The sequence below is a fragment of the Oculina patagonica genome, chromosome 4, assembly GCF_052425735.1.
Source record: "Oculina patagonica isolate OP01 chromosome 4, crgOcupat, whole genome shotgun sequence".
NCBI classification, from domain to species: Eukaryota; Metazoa; Cnidaria; class Anthozoa; order Scleractinia; family Oculinidae; genus Oculina; species Oculina patagonica.
In genome coordinates this window covers 22234949-22256762 of record NC_135761.1, presented here as the reverse complement: position 1 = coordinate 22256762, position 21814 = coordinate 22234949, and the positions used below count along the sequence as shown (strand labels likewise).

Sequence of the window (21814 nt, the reverse complement as noted above, 5' to 3'; positions counted from 1 at the left end):
CTAAAAGAATTTCAATTGAAGTTCATTCATAGAATCGTGGTGACAAAGAAAGAACTATTCAAATATGGCATAAAACAGACGATGTGGGGAAAAAGACTCAATCCACCACACTTTTATTCAGTGCTCCTTTACGAAATCATTCATACAAAAAGTCATTCTGTGGTTTAATACAACGTACAATTCACAGATCTCTCCAACTATTGAGGAACTTTTATTCGTTACCTCCAACTTTTATAAGAAAAGTATCACCAACAAATTCAACTACTTCACACTTTTCATGCGCTATTATATCTATAGTTGTAAACTAAATAACAAGCATATTGTCCTTCATGACTTCGTGAATGCAGTACAACAAAGAGAACTAATTGAAAACATGGTCAATAACTAGTACGGAAAAAAGTAATAATTCAACAATAATCACTTCGTCTTCGGCGAAGTTGTTATTTCACAAATTCAAGAAAGTAACAGTGAAATCATAAAGAATAAAACGTTCATCTAAGTAAACAAATTGCAGCTTTTCAATGGCTCCTTTTGGTCATTTGGTCAACTCAAAATTTAAAGATGAGTAGTTTGAGTATCTGGCTCAATTATCGAATGAAGGAGGTCAGTGAACTCAAACTCTTCATCTAAATAATCAAATTCCATATTTTTTGTCAATTGAGAAAGAGCAAATATTCGTTTCTCCAATCTTTCCATCCGTTCCTCGGTACACTGACTGATGTTTTGTGAATTTAAACAGAATGGTTCTGCGTCAGAAATGCACATGTTAAGATACGTTGAGTCGTCACAAAACAACTTCATTTCAATCTGCGGTTTACTTCTTAAGCCAAAAAAGTTATCAAGACGCTCGCCAACAAAGTGCGCCATTTCAAGCTCAGCTGCACTTTCCTCTGCGTGAGCTTTTGCCTCAGCATACGATTCATTTAATACAGAAACTATCATGTTCATAAATAATATTGTCGTGATTAGCATGTACAAAAACGCAAAAGTTGGCCCAAGGAAAGGATTCTCATTGCGAAGCTTATCAATGGGAACGGCTTTTCCTAATAGGAATTCAAACTGTGAGACGACTGCCTGCATGTAACTGGAGTAGGAATATACTGTTCTACCAAAAAACTGCATTCCCGATATGACAAAGGCATGAAATATGATCAGGAAGAAACCCACGTATGATAGTTGGTATTCAACGGACTGACGAAAAGATAAAAATAAGTAAATCACATGAGGATTGAAACGAATGAGATTTAAAAGCTTAAGGGTCGCCATAAAAATGGCAACAGCTATTGAGGCATTTTCAAGGTTGGCCCAATCTAGGGCTGTGTGAAAATGCACAATGTCAAAAGGATTCTTCTGGATAGTTTGAATGCTGTTTAAGACACTCTTTGATCTTATCATGTACAATGCTACAGACGAAATGGAAGAGATAATCATTACGAAGTCAATCATATTCCAAACAGACTTGAAAAATCCAAGGCGCTGTCTGTTAAGGTGTATCAGCAATATAATGAAGTGGTAGAGCACCATGACCAAGAACAGAAACTGACAAATGAGATAGAACATGACAGCCCCTGAATCTGTACTGTATAACTCAAGTGTTTCGATTCTTCTTGTAAGGAATGCAGCACCGGTTGCAAGCACTTCGTAGAAATAGACGGCGATGCTGATCAAGTTTGTATTCACGTTGAACACTGCAAACTCTAAAATCACCGCTCTGGTCTGGCGATCGACCCATCCCTGACCGAGAGTCTCGTTGAGGACGACATATGCAGTGTCTTCGTCATACCCAAGCACTGCAGGATAACCACCCCCTCCATATGTATTGTATGGAGCCTTTATCGTACCAATGTTTAGTTCTTCAGCTGTTTGGTAACGCCAAGGCTTCGGACAAATTGTCAAAGCTTCAGACCAGGAAGTATTGTGGGGAAGAGGTTTCCATCCTGGTAGTCTCAGCAAAGTGGTGTCTTCTCCTTCACGGGAGTAGTCGTAGTAGCAGAACGGAATGTTATGTTGATTTGTTGAACAAGAACCTTCGAAAGAACAGAAAGATAAAGATTATGAAGAAAAAATAAAGTATATAGACAGCAAAACACATGCACATGCATTTTCTTGACGCCACCCAGTATTGATTGGAAAAGTTCTCGCAAAACTGTCGAGCTTTTAAAAGATCAGTTTTCCACTTGATCGTCGAAAGTTACTCGCATTTGCTTAAATTGTGCTTTTGCTTTACTGCGATTAATAATTGGTTTAAAAATATCACGCTACTTTATCATCCAATCGGGAAACAAACAAACAAACAAACAAACCCATCGTGGCTCGGTCACACATGTTTTCCCGCGCTTCGTGCCGGCTACGTGTGCTTGCTTCGAATTTTGATAAGATCACTGGATTCTCTGTGTCCTTTGTAACTCGTCAGAATGATTTATTTGGTTTTCATTTTACAACACTATTAAAATAGCTCTAAACAAAGACTGGGCCAACGCTTGGACATATATGGTGAAAGAAAAAACGCCGATATATATTCGTTCTTTCTTTTTTTCGACAAAGTTTGCAAACGAGTTCTGTCACTATACAGGTAGTTTTTTTTAGGTAATCGGTTGAATGAAAAATAAGTTTTCTACAAACAACTTCATTGATTCTTAGCAATAAATTTATAAAGCAAGGTCCCAAATGGAGGTAAAAACTTTTTCAAGAAAAAAAAAGTAGTTGCTGTAAGTGATTATTGAATAGAGGAGTTAACATAACTTATAAAATACTCATGTCTTACTATTTTTAACTCTCAGTTGTCGCATCCACGGCATGCCAATTAATATGGACTTCTTGTTTCCTATATACAAATCTTTCTCCTCTTCAAGCCCATTGTACCACGCTTGGTTGTAAATGCTTGGGAGAAACTCTTGCTTTAACCATTCCCATAGTCTGTGAGAGTCAGTGACCTGAAATAAGAATCACAAGGCAGGCCTTTCTATTGTTTAGTGTACCAGCAAAAAATAAAGTAGCATCGTACCCTACAACGTCGATTAGAATTATGGTAGTCTCATTAAGGTGTGTCGCGCCGGTTCAGTTGCGCGCCCAAGTTTAAACGGTCATTAGGGAAAAACTCATACATTTTTTGCCTAATCCGTTGGAGGTCAATAACATTGTTTTTCGATCTTTTATGGCATATTTTTGGAGGAAAAAACTTCACACTGTAAACAGGAAAGTTGCATTTTTATCTCATGATTTACCTAAGGCATGAACGTGAAATAAATTGAAAAAATGTAAAATGGGGGATTAGCTCAAAAGATATCCAGACATGAGTTTTTCTGCATTTTAGGCATAATTTTTGGCCCCCCCCCCCCCCCCCCTTATCTTCTCCTTCAATTCCAAGCACCCCCACCAAGTTATACCTCCCAACTAACTCTATTAATGGCTTTCAATTTCATGCCACATCCATCGTACAAGATAACAAGACTAGGAGCCGTTAAGCAAAAGTCTCTGAAGTCTAATAACAAGTTGAAATTGCAGCCTGATTTACTTTCTGGGCCTCGTTGCCTCAGTTTTCTTTCAGATAGAAGTTTTATGTTGAATAGTTTGATTTCGAGAACTTTTATGTATATGTATACTTTTATCGTTTTTTATGAAATTACTGTAAAGCGCTTTTGATCAGCACATGTAAAAAGCGCTATATAAATTATTAAATTATTATTATATTATTATTATTAACTTAAAGTTAAAGGAATTAAAAACTGATGAAACCCCAGATTACTTTTCTACTCTTGGCCAGATTTATATAAGGCAGTTATTTGCTTTTTGCTAGTATTTGTAATAAAAAGAATTGTTCAAAACAAGTGAGACATAAAGATGCAGTATCTAATAATAAAGCGTGCTTCATGGATATTACGTGGTACGACATTAGAGTATTATTTTCGACGTTAAGTACATGAAAGCATCCATATTTGAAATGCGGATAAATTTTAAGTAAGTACTTTAGTATTTTCTTTCCCGAACGCAAACGTTCCAATTCTTCCATATCGCTTACTCATGCGTAAAATCGTACAACCGCAATTTCCATAACATGTTTAAAATGTATGTATAGTTACCTTACTGAAATTCTTTATTGGATTTCTCATCGCTGTTGTCATCAGAAAACGATTTTCATTCTTATTACCATAACAAACGACAGCAAGGAAAAACAAAAATACTAAATGGAGAACAACTTTCTTCACCATGCCTGTCAATTGTGCCTCCTTTTTGGTTCGCTCACGCATAGCCTCCAACTTATATCGTTTAAAACGACGCTTTGGATCATCATTCAGAAGATCGATGTCGATCTTATATGGAACATCTCCGTATCCGTCGCATGCTTCACGATGGTCTCTGTTTCTGCTTAAGAGCAATGCAATAAGAATGACAGCCAGCATAGCCTTAGTTGGTTGAAGAACGAGAATATCTTGGCTAAATGAAATCAGAAAGGAGGCAAGCCATTGCTCAGACGTTTCTTTACCCCACGTAAAGCCGTAAAGTAAAGTGAAAAATGCTCCCGTTAGAGTTGTGACGAAGCAGAGAAACCAGCCGACGTATACACAGAAGTGAGGCAACATGCAACCTTGGCCCCTTATCTTATCCACGAGACAATGGTCCTGATCAGTTTCTTTTTGTTTGTGGCCCGTTTTTCGTCTTGGTCTACTGTACTTAAACATGAACACTATCAGGAGGTTTACAGGTGCGACTATTATACCACTTTGCACTCCGACAACAATCTGTTTCCAAGAAAACTTGAATGGCCCAACCTGTATAGCTCCATCCGACTCTCTACCAAAGTTATAGAACATAGCACTAGCAATCATGGCACTGAATAGAAGTGAAAGACAGCACGAGGCTCTCTGTGCACGTGTGAAAGTACTACAGCATGCTTTACCAATGACAGAGAGCCACAAGTGACTGTCTACAAGTTTTCTTCCTAAATATAAACGAAGCTTCTCTGAGAAGGAAATGTGACTTCGGGTTTCCGCCGTAATTTCTATTTCCCCGTCATCTTTGTCCAACGCAAGCCACCGATTTATGGGGAACACCCACTGTTCATTTGTTTGTCTGTCTCTTATCGTTACCGTCTCGATGAACCACGAGGGATCCTTTCCTGAGTTGTCGTGTTCTAAAGCTATTTCTGTTAACGATCCAATCGATTCGTCTGTAATCAGGACAAATCCATCGATTGCTCCTCGAGAAAATGTTTCTCTGGACTCGCCTTTGCCTCGCAGTGAAATTAAGTTGTGCTCATTTATTTTACCATTTATACTGATGGTAACGTTGGCTGTTGTTCCCGAATTTTTCCAAACACCAGTGCTAATAACCAAGTCATAAAAATAGGTTCCTTCTTCAGCGATTGTTACATGTCGTGGAGGACAAATCTATAATAAAAGCAACAGAGCACTTAATCCTGCGGAACAAGATTATACCAAAGGGACATAATTACAATTTTAGCGAAGTAGGATTATCTACATTCAGGATTGCCCATTTGCTTAGGTAAATACTAAGGTACCATGGTTTTCTTATTCCTGGGCGGTGTATTTTGAGATGAGAGAAGGAAAGAAACTCAGTCGCCCTTTACATATTTTTGGGCTTCACTAAAAATCAACACATTGATATTTAACAATTATTCCGCAAGCGCGCGTTAGATATGAGATGGTAGATAGAGTTGGCTATAACGATCTCATATCCAACAAGCGCGAATGGAATAATTGCTTTATTAAAAACGCTCAAAGAATTGCGATATTAACGCTCGCCAGCTGTTTTTGTTGACGCATATCTGCTACCAGATTTTGTGGTCAATAGTATATGAGCTCATATACCATTGCCTGATAACCAATTAAAAACGCAGGAATTACAATATACCATTGCTAGTTTTTTAATAAGTAGATATATACAGAAGCGAGATAGTAATATGCAGTCAGTTTGAAATAAAAATACACTGCGGTGACAAACACATGTCGGAAAAAAAACGTTGAGTTTAAGAACTTAACGTTTCGTATGTCACAACATACATCTTCAAAATTGACCGTTTGCAAGAAGATGAAGGTACTTCTGAAGATGTATGTTGTAACATACGAAACGTCAAGTTCTTAAAATCAAAGTTTTTTCGACATGCGTTGTCTAGTCGTGTTTATCAGCACAGTGTGTTGAAAATGGCCTAAGAATAAGAATGTCTACGAGACAGTCAGTTCCTTAGAAACTAACTGGCGCATTATGGATAATTGCTACACAGAGACTTATGGATAACGGACCTCCGGTTTGTAATTTTGAACGCACGCTGGAGAGTGCCAAATAGTTTATTGCGTTTTTCTTTGATCTAAACAAGATAAGTTGAAAAATGTGTAACTTTTTCACATCGAAAGTTACCTTGTTTTCATCTCTCTTGTCAGCCCTCCTTGCGAAGACGAGCACAACAAAATACAGAAGAAAAACAATTGCCACTGTCACCAGAACTGAAATATGGCCAGACTCATCAATCCGTGTAAACTCTACAAGAACTTTGTCAAAGTCAATGGCATTTGGTGCTTGAATGAAGTTTCCACCGAAAAACGTCAAGTGATTGCAAAGACATTTAAGGTGGCTGGCGTTTGAACTCGGGTCAACCTACAATAGAAGTATACGTATCCGTTGTAAGTTATGTTAAACGTACTACATTCTTCCCTCTTGGTTTTTTCGTTGCTTATTGATGTCCACCACTGGATAAGCCTTCAACAAATAGCTGAGTGTCATTTAAGGAATGTAACTTTTAACATTCATAAACTAACAAATCTCACCGTCAGTATTCTCAAGCTACATTATTTTCCCTTCGACATATCATATCAAGAAATGAAATAGTATTTCAGGGTAATAATTACACAAAAAAGAGCTAGAAAAATTGTCGTAAAGCATAGTTTCCAACCTTATTCAGTTGTATGGGAATAAGTATCTTGACATTGAGACTTAAAGGAGAGCATTTCATAAATAATAATCATTTTGAAATGGTGATCAGGCTCAGAATGCCAGCAAGTTACAATCGTATTCTTTTCTACTGTGATAAAATCTCTGCGCCCACTAGTTATGGAATGCACTGGTTCCAGAAGCCGCGTTTACACCGTGGTGAACGAGTCGTTATATGGGGCATGTATTTGGAGTGAAGTTCTTTGAATGCTATGAAATTGACATCGGAAAAAATGCAAAACGCATGTGTTTAAAACAAATATAAAAAAAGATTTACAGTATCCTGCGAACATGTTCGCCTTTTGGTTTTAAAACTTCTGTGTCACGTTTTGCATTTCTAGGAAGAGAATGATGTTAAAGAGTTGGGCTTTATCCATGTTTAATTGCCATATAATGTAACTTTTTTTTTTTGTCTTTTCTTTCTCGACGAAATTAGCTATACAGCAACCCTCGTAAAACCGAGGTGAAAAAAAAGGTAATATGATGCGATTAGCCTGCGTAACTGGCGGTATTTTTGGGTTATAAAGCGCGTACAAGCAAGCGGCGCAGCCGCGAGTAAAGAACTTAAAATCGTCCGTATGAATTACCTTGCAACCATATGAGGACCACTTCTCTTCACCTTCAGACCAATACAAACAACTTGATTGAGTAATACTTAAAGTGTAGTTGACATCTGTTATTGGGTCATATTGCAGAACAACTTTTTTATAAACCCCTTTAGGTGGAGGATCCTTAACATCAACGCATGACCGTCTTTCACGACCACGACCAAAACACGATCGTCTCTTTCTGGAATGTTCACTGGCATTTTTAGCTCCGAGGAACAAGAGACCGACATAAAGAAGACCTGGCTCAGACGGCACAAGTGTGACGGAAGTCTCTTCGAGAGGGCAGGATGTCTCGTTCCGCTCTAAGTTTGTTTGACTTTCACATGTTGACTTAAATTGAACGACAAAGTTGTAATCAAATTCTTGAATAGTTGGTCTTGACCCAAATTTCACAAAAATTTCAATTGCGATGTCTTTAACTTGTGCGCCCAGTTTAAGAGAAACAGGAACTCCTGCTAGTTCCGCGTAATAACTATGGGTAGTTATTATGTTTGGCTTTAAGAAGCCGTATTCCGCCATGTTGTTCGTGTTCATTGGTAGCCCGTGCATCGGGATGATCATCTCAATGTCGCTATCGAGGTGTGATACTTTAATCATTTCCGCATTGCTGTTCTTAAGTTCGAGACTAATTACACTTGATTTGACCATTTTACTGGTTTTGTCCCAGGTAAAAGGATTGAACTCAATAGCCATCATCTGCAAAAATAGAGAAAATAATCATGAAGGTAATAACTGTCAAGAGTTTTAATGATGATATTTCATAATCGTGACAATATTTATAACATTTATACGATGACATCTGTGAACTAGACTCTCAAAATTTAAATAACAGAGAGAGTGATAGAGTGTGAGTGATACTTTATTTAACCTCGGAATTCCATCAATTACATTGGTTTTCATGAAAGCCGAGTGAGATTTAAAAATTTAATAAGAGTTAAATAACACATAAATATTAGAGTGGGACAAGCTATCAATAAGAAGATAGTAACATATCAAAGTCAATATCTTCCAGTCCTCTTTTAAAGGCTGCAAGAGATTTAGCTGACTTAATTGAATTAGGCAAGGAATTCCACAATTTAGGACCAGCATAAAGAAAACTCTTTTTTAAAAAATCAGTTTTCGGTAATGGTAAATTAATATTTAATTCACTGTTCCTAATATTGTAAGGATTTCTTGCCTCGACTTTGCAAAATCTGTCAGTTAAATAGGATGGGGCTTCACCAGTAGAAATTTTAAACATTTGAGTGGCCTTATGCTTAGCTCTTCGGGTTTTTAGATCAGACCACCCAAGTTCCTTTAAAACATCCTTCGAGCTTACATCATAGGTAGCCCTTAAAATAGCCCTACCAGCCCTATTCTGTAATTTTTGTAATCTGGTTGCTAGACCTTTAGATAAATTATCCCATACCAAATCACAATAGTCAAAAGATGGCTGGATAAGGGAATTATAAATAGTTATAAGAGTATCATCATTAACGAATTGCCTTATTTGTCTCAAGCCCCCGATTGCAGATGAGACCTTTTTTGCCACATGGTTAATATGAGTGGACCATGATAAACGATCATCAATATAAACACCAAGAGATTTAGCAGAGTAGACACGTTTTATACTTGTATCACCTAACTTGATCTCAGGAGAATAGCCAAGGTTGGCAAGATTGTAATTAGAGCCAATAATTAAAAATTCTGTTTTAGTGGTGTTTAAACTCAGTTTGTTTGCTAAGAGCCACTGTCTAATATTTTCCAAATCATGATTTGTACCATTCTGTAATTCAAAATAATTTTTACCAGAAATGGTTAAATTAGTGTCATCTGCAAACATTCTTGGGGCTGAGAAATTTAAGCAATTGGGTAAATCATTGATGTATAATAAAAACAACAGAGGGCCGAGGATAGATCCTTGAGGAACACCACAAGGGATATCTGAGAACTCTGATAGACAGCCATTTAAGTAGCATTTTTGCTTGCGATTAGAAAGATATGAATGAAACCATTGATGTGCTGTTCCAGAGATACCATACATCTCTAATTTGGCAAGCAAAATGCTGTGGTCAACTGTGTCAAATGCCTTGGCTAAATCAAGAAAGACAACAGAGTTTAAGAGACCATTGTCAATATTGAAGAACCATTCATTAGTAGCATCTAATAACGAAGTAAGAGTAGAATACAGGGAACGAAACCCAGACTGGCAATTTGATAAAAGGGAATTTACCTTAAGGTAGTCATATAGCTGATTATAGATGATTCTTTCAAAAAGCTTAGCAATAACAGAAATGACCGATATAGGTCTATAATTGTTGAGATCATCAGTGTTATCTTTCTTATGTATTGGGGAGACTTTAGCATACTTCCACTGATCAGGGAAGATACCACTCGTTATAGAAGCATTGAAAATTAAGCATAAAGAATGCGATATTACAGGAGCAGCCTCCTTTAATAATTTACTTGTTATGCCATCTAATCCAGTTGCCTTGGCAACATCTAATTTGTTTATTAGGTCGAAAACGCACTTAGCTGTAATGGACTTTAATTTAAAATCACAGTCAAATGACTTTAGATAGTCAACAAAGCTATAATCAGAGTTGGACAACGATGAAGCAAGCTTAGTTCCAACAGAAGTGAAATGAGAGTTCATTAGCTCACAAATTTGTTGCGAGTCGGTGACTGCAACACTATCAATCTTAATGCTATTAATACCGCTGCTTTTGGCATTACGACACTAACTGCGGTCTGAGGTAGACGCAGTGGCCTAGTGGTTATCTCGCTGGACTCAAGATCGTTCACGGTTCGAATATTTTTTTTTTTTGGAGGGAAGATGGGGCATTCATTGTGTTGAGATCCTGAATAAGGCACTTAAAAGTTTCTCTCCCATCCTCTTCTCCTATCCCGTGAAGTAGCAATACTGCTAGTCATTTTTGAGTGAGGCTACTTCAAACAAAGTTAAACGCAATGAATAGCGAAGAAATAAAAAAAAATTGAAGGCAAAAAATGATGATCTATCGCCGAGAAATCCATATACATTCCAATTTCTTACAGAAATAATGCATATGACATTGGGTTGCAATGGATGAAAAAAAAATCAAAGGGTCACAAGCAGCCGCATTGGCTGCTTGGTTTAGGCTTACTATTAAACGTAAGTCAATGAACTCACCGTATCAATTCACAGTAGTGAAATAAAAGGTGAAATATAAAAAAAAAACAAGTTCTGTAATATGTCCCTTACCTTAATGTTAATGTTTTCTTCTTCAAAACTTACAAAGTTTTCTGGCAGCTTGAACTTTGCAGATGGTCCTTCAATAACGAGTCCCTTTAGATCATTAGTGGCAACCTTCTTTAGAACTAATTGCAAGTTTGGTATATTAATGACAAGAGCTTCGGACGCGACCAAGCGGGAGAAAAATGCTCCAGTCATAGTGTTCAGTTTTTGCAAAGCCTTTTTCGATACCTCCTGCAATTAACGGAATATATGCCACATTAAAATAATAAAATGAATTCCATTGAGGTGATGAAAGTAAATGTTATGACGCGGCAGTAACAGGTTAATAAGTAAGTACTTAAGTGTGGCTTAATTTGTAGTAAATTTAAAAAAAAAAAAATAATAATTAACTGAATCGAGCGGATCATTAGCCCTTCTCTTATTTCCAAACCTCTGTTTAAGGTGGCTCGTAATAGCCAAGGCAGAATAAGATATACCCGCCTTTGGTGATTTTTGGTGTTCTATCGCAGTTATACTAATAACGTTAAGAACGGAGTGAAATTGGATTCAGTTGTGAATGGTTGGAAGGAGGCTGTTAGAGGTTGCCCCCATGGATCATCATTTGGTCCGCTATTATGGAACATCTTCCAATATGATATGACTTACATAGTGAGCAATGCAAGTCTATCGATGTACGCGGATGATCATCAGCTATACGTAGCGGGAAATTCAGTAGAGTATGTCGAACAATCACTTAATGATGAGGGACAAACAATATCTAGATGTATGGAAACAACTTCCTGAAGGGAAACTATGACAAAAAAAATACAATGTTGATAAATAGAGGGAACAACAGGGACAATTTCATAAATGTAAACATTGATGGATATACCATCAAGTCTACCTCAGACCTCAAATTGCTCGGGGTTACATTGGATGATATGCGTAAATTCAGTAAACATGTAAGTGATATATGTATACAGGCAAGCACGAAAGTTGGTGTCTTAGTACGCCTTAGAAACATGATCCCTACAGAAGCCAAACTCCAACTATACAAAGCGGCAATTCTACCTAATCTCACGTATTGTTATACAGTGTGGCATTTCTGTAAAGCATCTGATACCAGAAAACTAGAAAGGGTGCAAGAGTGGGTACTGTGTGCAGTATGCAATAGCAAGACTGCAGCTTATGATAAATTATGGCAAAGCTGTCTAGTTTAGTAAAAAGACGCCTACAAGACATACTGATATTAATGTACAAGGTTAAAAATTTACTGGCACGTAAACACATTTGTGACATTTTTTACAAGCAGTTTAGGAATTATGATTTGCATAGCAGCGATTTCCCTATACCTAAATTTAACACTGTAAACTATGGTAAACATAGCAAAAGATAAATAGGTCCATATCTCTGGGGAAAATGGACAAAGACCTTCGCAACAAAACAAACCTTCGTGAATTAACTAGCTTTAACTGTTAATTAATCTTCTGTCCAATACAGATGTATTGGATAGAAGATGCAGCTGCTATGCTTGCTCAACATTATAGTAATACAACTAATTTAAAACATATACCTATATTAGTATTTTATATTTTATAATTGTATTTATGTTAGTGTCCCCAATTGGCTAGTTGTTTTTGATATATTTTTATCTAACCGACGAAAGGAACATTTTGCCAATTTTTAGAAAAATCTGTAGGCAAGATTCGGAGCTACGTTATTTTATCATAAATTTAAGGTTGCTCTGAACCCAAACTACATTATTTTCCAAAAAAACGTTAGATTGTCCGTTTTGTCCGTTAGACAAAAATAAATGAAAAAAAATTCACCGTCTAGGTTTTAAGATTTTAGCCTCAAAAAGTCACACATATGTTTTCTTTGACCACTTTGGACGTTACTATGGCAATGACTTCTGACGTTACGGTGACTAAAATTTGACTTAAAATTGGTAAAACCTTTACAAAGTTGTAGTAAATGTTTAACCTCAACATTTTTTGCGTAGCTGTAATAGAATACCAAAGATGGGAATATATACACCACTACGAGCCACCTTAACTACTTCATTTGCGTAGTTAATGGCGCTCCACCCGCACTAAGAAAAAGGTGTTCACCACACATTTACTTATTATATCCATACAAGACATTCAGAATATTATTATTTTTTCCTTACAGAGTTTTTTTTATAAAAAAAAGAATTTGGCCAAGTTTGTATTTAAGAGCTTCGTGACGAATAATGTCAATTGACGAGAACATACGTTTTTAGATAATATAAGCTACAGTTGCAATTAAGTGTAGCAACTATTTGGGTTAATATCGTTATTTACATTTGAAGATGCCCCTATCTCTTCTAGTGTGCCATTGTCTTGGATCGTGCATGAAGCAGACCAAAGAACATTTTTGATACATCTTGTAATACCAGCAGCTGTTTCCTCTAACTCGGCAGAAGAAGGCTCCTCTATGTCCTCAAGAGCATATACCAGTTTCTTCGTTGTGTCATCGATAAGTTTCATTGCTAAATCCTAGTAAATAAGTTATGAGAAAGATATTAATCGACCGGTGTCAATAATTGAAAGAAAAGCAAATCAAGGAACACTCCTGCTGGACGGCGTGCCATTTAAGCAACAAGTGACCAAGGAGAGCTAGATCGGGTATAAAGTACGCCCGTACCTGAAAAAGCTTGTTGAGCTCAGTGTTTTGACTACCCTCACAGGATTGACCTTGTTGATCTTCAATGGCCAAGTTTAACACCGTCATAATCACGCGCGACATCTGAATACTCTCGGGCGCTGTGTCTGCAAATTCTGCTATTAACTTTCTTGAAATCTGACACAAGAAAAAAAAATTATTACAAAATTTAGCTGTATGGTTAATAGTTTGGATAAAACAACAATACAGGAACATCAGCAACCAGGAGAGCGGAAATATGTGTTGTTGCTGATGTTTCTTCTTCTTTAGATTTTCTGTAGTTGGAAGCTATGCACGCAAATGCACCTGTTACCTACCACTGGTATTTGACTTATTTACAAATTGTGCGACCGAATGCAATAAGCAGGTTTAGTTGAAATCAGGTTTTATTATATAAAATGCGGTTGTTTGTTGGAATTTTGACCACCGAAAAAAACAGGATCTCAGCGTGTGTAAAATAACGATCATTTTTTTACGTGTGTTTGATATCACCAATCATATGCTGACAAGTTTGCCATGTTTTAACCCTATTCAGAGAGAGAGGGGGTGGGTGCTTTTGTGGCCCACGCTGACTTTGGACGTTTATAACTTTTTTTAAGGTCGCGCGGGACCCTTGCTCATTAATAAATTCATTAGCCAAATTTCTTGACGGAGTGCTATCTTGTATAGCTTTAATTCACTACATTTTAAACATCGATTCCTCTAAAATTTAACAAGGATATTCGGGGATGATGGAATTACATCATGATTGTCCTTTTACTGAGAGATGACCGTTGTCTGTGATGTTACAAGCCCTTAAAAGTTTAACTCAGATAATGCGATTTTGTGTCCAAGTTTTCAGCTAGAACAGCGCACCAAATTAAATGATTGTATAGCTTAGTGATAAATCATAACCTCTTTTGTGCTACCACTAGAACGAAATTTTCGATTTCAAAAACTGCTACAAGTTAATCGCTTATAAGAGAGCAAAAATGTGAAATCTAAACTTTGAAACGTGCTATCTACATTTTGAGAAGGAAATTTAAAAATTCGCTCTAGTCATAGCACAATAGAGTACACCAAGTTTATGTTCCTCGTGAATCAACTCTTGAAATTGTATATCGACGGAGAAAACTTGGACACAAATTTGCAGATTTCGAGGCTTCCGAAGACCTTCCGAGTCAATGTTTACAACAACGTGTGATATATTCAAAGCTGTGAATCTAATTATGATAATTCCCTATGTTCCAGCGCACGTGCACAAAGCTGAGAACAATTACTAGTAATTACTTGTACAAAAGAGTTTAAAAACAAACATTCTCATGAATATTTCGTTTGTTGTCGGCTTCAGTCGTCCGGCAGTTCGTGCATACTCTTTAAATAAATACATACTAATGATTGCAAGGGTCCTGCGCGACCTTAAGATTCAACCAAACCCTGCCAAACTTTGTGAGTTTATCTGAAATTTATCTGGGAATAATTTGGTAGTACAGGATGTTGTGACTGGAACTTGACATCACCATGGCAACGGCATTTTGATAGGCATGTTTTCCCAAATTTGAAATTTTCGTGTTTCTATTAAAGTGTATATGACATGAAAAATATTTTCTGCACATTTGAAAGGCCTTTCGAAATACAGAAGAATGGCGTTTTTCTTTTCGAAATATCTTTTTTCGTTTCAGAGATATTGACGTTTTTATATTATGCAAATTAGATCAGTGATGACGTCACAAGATTTGACTCTAAAAATGGTAAAATACTGAATAAACAATATCTCTAAAACTATTAAAGCAGTGTTCTTGGAACTTGGCACCACAAATGTGCATCACAAAAGAAACAAAATGTTACTCTTAGGGCTGTTGCCATGACAACAGTTTTGCCGCTGGTGCTGTCTCAATAAAAACTGAAATTCCCAGTTTTTGTCTTAAACCAAGATCCATCTAGCGCAGCCAAACCAATGGTGGGAATTAAGGCAATATAGGAACTATGTCTGTTCTAAGCAGGACCCTTTGTCTCACTTTAGAGGTCAGATATGAGGATATTTGTCTTTTTGACAGAGAGAGACTGGAGCTGAAAGAGTTGCTATGGCAACAATACTAAGGGTTTCATTTTGTTCCTTTTGTGATGCACATTTGTGGTGCCAAGTTTCAAGAACACTTCTTCAATAGTTTTAGAGATATTGTTTATTCAGTATTTTACCATTTTTAGAGTCAAATCTTGTGACGTCATCACTGATCTAATTTGCATAATACAAAAACGTCAATATCTCTGAAACGAAAAAAGATATTTCGAAAAGAAAAACGCCATTCTTCTGTATTTCGAAAGGCCTTTCAAATAAGCAGAAAATATTTTTCATGTCATATACACTTTAATGAAAATTAACTTAAATGCAATTAATTTTTTTACCTTTTTACGGTTTTTAAGCACAGTTTTAATTTTTAATTGATTTAATTAATTTTTCAATTAATTTTTACTTTTTTCGGTTTTTAAGCAGTAATTTTGGGTTGTTTTCTGGCATTTTGGAAAAATTTTGAAATCCAAGATGGCGGATCCAAGATGGCGGCTGTTTTGATATCATGATGTAATTGTCACGTGATGTAACGTCATCATCCCATGTGACGTATACCAAAAGAAAGATGTTTGGACATACTATACATCCTATAAGTTTCATTGTAATCGTTTAAATATTCTGGAAGTTACATGGGGTTAATGGTGAATGTGCCAAAGTTTATAGATATTAAGTAGAAACATCTTCGGATCTTTCTCGGCAATCTTCGGCAATCTTCCGACATTTTCGAAAAAAAAATTGAAAAATTTTCGGAAATAGTCGTATGGCATTTGGACATCATTGGGAAATCTTCGGAAAATCGTCAAAAACCTCGTAAACAGTAGGCTTATAAAATAAACAAAATAATACATGGTTGCTTGGAGATATGAAATTTCTTTTCCCGTATTCAAAACGATATCTCACTCGTTCGCGAATACTCGAAGAGAAATTCCATATCTACGCGCGCTCTGTTTTATTCTCCGTATAAAAGTTATTTCATTGTATGCGACTAAATGTCCTTCAACTGATCTCATAAATAATGATTTCACTTAGCGTCGTGTGCACATACCAATGTTTTTACACCTTGATTCAGAGCTTGTCCACAGTCCGAGTTTTCATAGTTGACAGCCTTAAGGACAGATATGGCCAGCTGTGCAGCCTTGTTAATTTCACCTTTTCTTAGAAATACGTCCAGCTTACTGTCATTTCCAAGCACAAGGGTTTGTAACTCGTTCAATATTACTTCCGCCGATGAAATACAAGGATCAAACTTGGGGGATGGCTTGACCTGAAGAAGATAAGATGAAACGATTTAAGCTAAAATGAATGTGGATGTGAATCTTTGAACGTGTTTTTTTCCCTGTTTTTCTATGTCTTGTCATAACGTAAACTCACAGAAAAGACCACATCCACACCTTTGCGGAATGCCAGCGCTAATCCCATCCAAGACTGTCTCGCTTTCCTTTCCTTATATAAGATATTGACACACTTTCTTTGAAAGCCAAAAATGAGAATAAAAAACGAGACGTTCGTTCTGGGTACGAGCTGAGCGCTGCCGTTCCCAAAGATATTTGATTGGCGGTCCTTCCTGTAAGTTCGCGCGAGGGAAGAAAAAAGGGGGATCAACTCTATTGTATTCTTTTTTGGTTTTAAGCTTTAGTTCCGAGTCTATTGTATCGTGTCGACGTATTTCAAGCTACATGGTAGCACCGCCAGCATTTCCATGAAGCAGGATGGTTTGTAAGAACTGCAAATGATGATACAAAGAAATTGATTACCTTAACAAGCAATGTCTCTACAACCGCCACAGAGACAGCGTTCTTGATAACAATGTTAATTTGTAACTTGTGATCGTCATCTTGGGATCCTGCTGGTAAAACTGTTGGTACTGACTTGGAAGAAATGCCATAAGATATTAGCTCATCTCCAAGGCGAAATTCATAAGTTATTGGTGTATTTTCATCTTGCCATTCAAAGCATTCAAAACTAAATTCCGTTTCAAGTGATACACCTTCAGTGTCCGACTGTTCGCAGTATCCACCGTGCGGTTCTCCTTCCGTATAAAAGTCAAGCACGGCAAAATTTATTTTTCCTGTTTGAGGTTTTGCAGAGAGCATTAAACTGAATTTAGAATCAGATGGCAATGCGTTTTTGTTGAAGACTATATTGGCTGCATTTACTTCAGTTGAAGTCATATTAGGTAAAATAGGCAAATTCTGCCATAACTTGGTTGTGCCATTCCATTTTTTTAAGCGCCATTCGTAAACTGCTCCACTGCATGCAGAGCTCACACATCTTGATGCCACTCGGAATTTGTTCGAAGGAGAAATGGTTGGTCCACAATCTACAAAGCATCTAAATGAGGGAAAATATCAAATTACTACTTGTTTACTCTCATAGAGACATCCAAAGTATCCAGATAATTAAGTGCATGCATGTTAGTTTTTGAGTTTTTTTTTTCAAAAATAACATCTTAGCCGGCGTGATGGACCGTGTACTCAGTCAGTCAGTCAGTCAGTCAGTCAGTGAAGTATGTGTGTTTGTCACACCAATCAGGTTTAGGGTACTATCAGAACCAATCAAATTGTAGTTTTAAAAGGGAAAGTAATTTGGCACAGTTGTAGTGAGCGATTTCGTTCGACGATTTTAGATTTGGTAGGAGGTGGAATTGTGAATTAATCCTGGATTATTTTTTTGTAACGCTCGCCTGCTTACAACACACACGCCATCAGAAAAAGGCCTAACACAAAATTGTTATTCGTCTTATTCGAATGTTCATTTTCAAAGGCTAGCTAACGTTCAAAGGCTAGCTTCCCTGTCCGTAGTAAAAAATACATAAAGCATTTGCAGAAAGCAGAGTTTAAGAATAATGTTGTCATTATGTTATTAATACTTTGGGTATATTTACAAAGAGTCGAAGAAATGGAAAGAAATCTCCTTTAGATTCCTAAATATTACCGCAGACTCCATGGCACCAACTGCCAACTGCAATTAATTTAATTTGTCTCTAAAGTGTCTTGCTCAATTCACCAATTCAGAAGTGGCGTTTGTGTTTCTACTTTTAAAACATTTCGTTCAAACATTTAATGAAAAAGCAACTACGATCGATAGCAAAAACAGAATAAGAGCGTGCCATTCCGTGACAATTTGATAACTCAAATAGTTCTTGTTCGTTGAATGAAAATTTACGTTTTGAGATCTTTTGAAAGAAGCAAAATCTGTTGTTGAAATAGTTCTGTGAGGAAACAAATACTCCAGGTGTACTGCGCTTTAAAGACCTTTTTTCAGATAAGATGGTTTTTGATTTAATTATTTTTTTACTTCGTTTATAACTTCGTTTGATGACTATTAAAATTTGTGACAAGGCTTTTTCGAGAAAAACAAAAGTATCGTGCTACGTTTAATTTCAAGAAAAAACAAAAGAAACATGTTAAAAAGTAAGAAGAACAATAAGATCATGTTACAGTGTTTGGCAAAAAGCCAAAAGTATACTGTAACAAACAAAAGTATCACGTTACGTTAAAGCTAGCTAAAGCTAAGCCCTTTAAACAGAATAAGAACGTGCCATTTCGTAACATTTGAAAAGTAAGTTAGTTTCTGCTTTTCAGTTAAATAACGACGTGAAATTTACGTCTTGAATAAAACAGTTCTGACGTAATAAAGTGCACGTAAAAATTATTTTGTTTGCAAGCAAATTTTGTGCAAAAAAGTGATTCCGAGGGCCGAAATACACAAATAGCACAACCCATGACATAAACAATCCCAACAGGACAATCACCCAGTCTCACCCCAAGCCAACTCATAAATTGAAAAAATCACTCCTGCACGCTTAGCGTGCCTATGTTATTATAAAACGTAATGTTGTCATTTTTTCTATTTTCATGTACCTGAGAAAAACATGAGGTATCCTCCCGTCTACTAGCTCGAAAGACATCTCAGCGAAGGAGCTTCTCTCATCTTTCGTCACCGTCAATCTTAGAACATAAGTCTTTCCAGCTTCTAGTTGGCTAGTTCTGATATTAACAGAGGAGGTTACATTTGCTTCCTCGACAAGGGAATGAATGCATTTAACAGACTCCATTGTCATAGAAGCGTTTGCCGCTGAATCACGGCAAGACCATGTAAAATTGAGCCCAGTGGGGTCTCCTGGGCCAATATTTCTGTCATAACTTAGCGAACCATTCACAGTTACATTTTCATTTGATCCCCAACGGACTTTTTTCCCTCCGTCGATAATAACTCTTATAGGAGCTGCGGTGATTTCGATGAAACCATAGTCAAAGGCACGAAGATAACGTAGAAACGCAGAATCGTAGATTGTTAATGAAGCCGTAAATTTGACTTGATAGATACCGACAGGTATGGATCTCCTGTTTATAGTCCACTCTTCTGTTCCTTCACTTACCAAGGCTCCCTCTGCTGAGGACAACAGTTCTATTTCGCTTACCAGACGCCATTCCAAGACACTTTCCAAAACGATAACACTTTCGGGTAAACCTTCAATGTTCGCTTTGTGGAGACGTTTGGCAGACCGCTCAACAGGAGTGGCATGATACCTGTCCTTAGAAATATTTCCAATTGTCACTGGGAAGTCTCCTGTGAATAATTAAATAAACATGTTCAGGAATATAATAACGCGCGTGCGGTCATAGTAAATAATGCGTCTGGAATGGAACGAAATAAGAATGACGTCTTATGCTATTTTCACCAAGAAATAACTTCTCATGCTTCGACATGCTGCTCGGTAAACTTGTAAAGGTGATGTTGAAATAGGAAATGAACTACTCGAAGTTGTAGGATATGGTCTGTTAAACTCAAACTGCTCCTTTATTTAATGTTTTGTCTCTATTAAGTGAGTGACTCACTGTGATTGGTCGATTAAACGATCGAGAGATTGAGCAATTGAATGATTGATCAACTTGTCGAATGATTCAAAGGTTGATTCTGTCAGTAAAAATTGTTGTATCTAAATGGAAAAGAAAGCACTCACCCATTGGCTCACAATAAAGCCCATCACCAGTATAATATTCTTGACACCTGCAGGTGAAGGAACCTTCATTGTTGTAACAGTTAGCCACTCCATGACAGTTGTGGGTTGTGGTTGCACATTCATCTATGTCTGTTGGTTGAGTTTCATTCAAGTTTATTCTATCAATGCTTCTAGTTTAGTTCAATTTTAACAAGTTTTAAAAAGTCTAGTTACATTTTAACAGGGGATCCCAATATTCTCACTGTTTTCGCGGCTTTGCCGCTCTCGTTGGAGGCTCGTTTGCCTATAAACAAAGCACTTGCGAGCGAAATCCTGCCTCTATGCAGGCTACGTCGATTTTTTTTAGATAACTCCACATACGGCTTCAAACATTTAATTTTCTTTAGCACACCTTGGATGCAACACAATTTAATTAGCTGTTATGGAATTTAACACAAACAGATGACTTTTCCCCTCTTCCTTCTCTTTTGATCAGTATTTTCTTACAGTATACGCAAGAAATTTGCCGACTTCATAAAAAAAGAGACATTAAATTTTAACTAACTCTATGTAGTAGATAAAATATGAGCGGGAGATCTGTATGGGCGGTTACAATATTACTTGCAAACGACTGAAAAAGATTTTTACAGAAATATGCGGAAAGCGGAAAGGATGAAAGGAACAGGAGACCAAGCAATTTTAATTATTGGCCCTCTGACCGCCTAGCTAAGGCGTGCAATGAATCGTTTAAAAATCTATCATTTTTTAATATTGTGTTTTTACAATGATCGGTCACGTCACGAATCGCTGTTAAATACCAGCACATTTGATAACAACGAACAGACAGACATCAAATCATCTTTGGTTGGTAACGTAATGTCTCCAGGTTCAATTTCTTCAAGAGCAGGACAAGCGTGAAACAAGGCATAAAATAAACTCTGCCTTACCGGATCAATCTACACCATGTCCTTTATATCTTTGCCTTTTTATATTTCCTTTTTATTTTCCTTTTTATATCTTTTTAATGTCTGGTTCACATTCTGTTGTGAACGGTACGTACAGCCGTCACAAAAGTTAGAACAAAACAAGACAAAACGAAAGCGAAGAGATAAAAAGCAAACAAACAAACAAAGCAAAAATAGATGCAGCCTTACCTGAACAGTTCATGCCATCTCCTTCATATCCTGGCAGACAAGTACAATTGAATGAGCCAAACATGTTATTACACTGAGCGTTAACGTCACAGTTATGTTCTGCATTTTGACACTCGTCCAGATCTGAAAAAAGACCAAGCTGCCATTTAACAAGAAACAGTCAAAATATATTACTATGTTAATGTCGTAACGCCTGGTTCACCCTTTGTTGTGAACAGGTGAAGCGTCAAA

General features: G+C 36.9%; 1 protein-coding gene across 1 annotated transcript in view; it reads right to left on the bottom strand.

The window, feature by feature from the left end:
- Window positions 1-106: 106 nt before the first annotated feature.
- LOC144648249 (polycystin family receptor for egg jelly-like) overlaps window positions 107-21814 on the bottom strand; it is a 37952-nt gene continuing 16244 nt past the window's right edge. Inside the window, exons 21-33 of the mRNA XM_078507867.1 lie at window positions 21584-21706; window positions 20451-20579; window positions 19348-20056; window positions 17239-17815; window positions 16530-16748; window positions 13417-13572; window positions 13074-13268; window positions 10777-11001; window positions 7533-8249; window positions 6376-6612; window positions 4080-5387; window positions 2765-2933; window positions 107-2027 (exon numbers count right to left, since the gene is read on the bottom strand). Coding sequence (XP_078363993.1) covers window positions 556-2027; window positions 2765-2933; window positions 4080-5387; window positions 6376-6612; window positions 7533-8249; window positions 10777-11001; window positions 13074-13268; window positions 13417-13572; window positions 16530-16748; window positions 17239-17815; window positions 19348-20056; window positions 20451-20579; window positions 21584-21706 — 6236 coding nt within the window. The 3' untranslated portion in view covers window positions 107-555. The remainder of the gene's footprint in view (window positions 2028-2764; window positions 2934-4079; window positions 5388-6375; window positions 6613-7532; window positions 8250-10776; window positions 11002-13073; window positions 13269-13416; window positions 13573-16529; window positions 16749-17238; window positions 17816-19347; window positions 20057-20450; window positions 20580-21583; window positions 21707-21814) is intronic.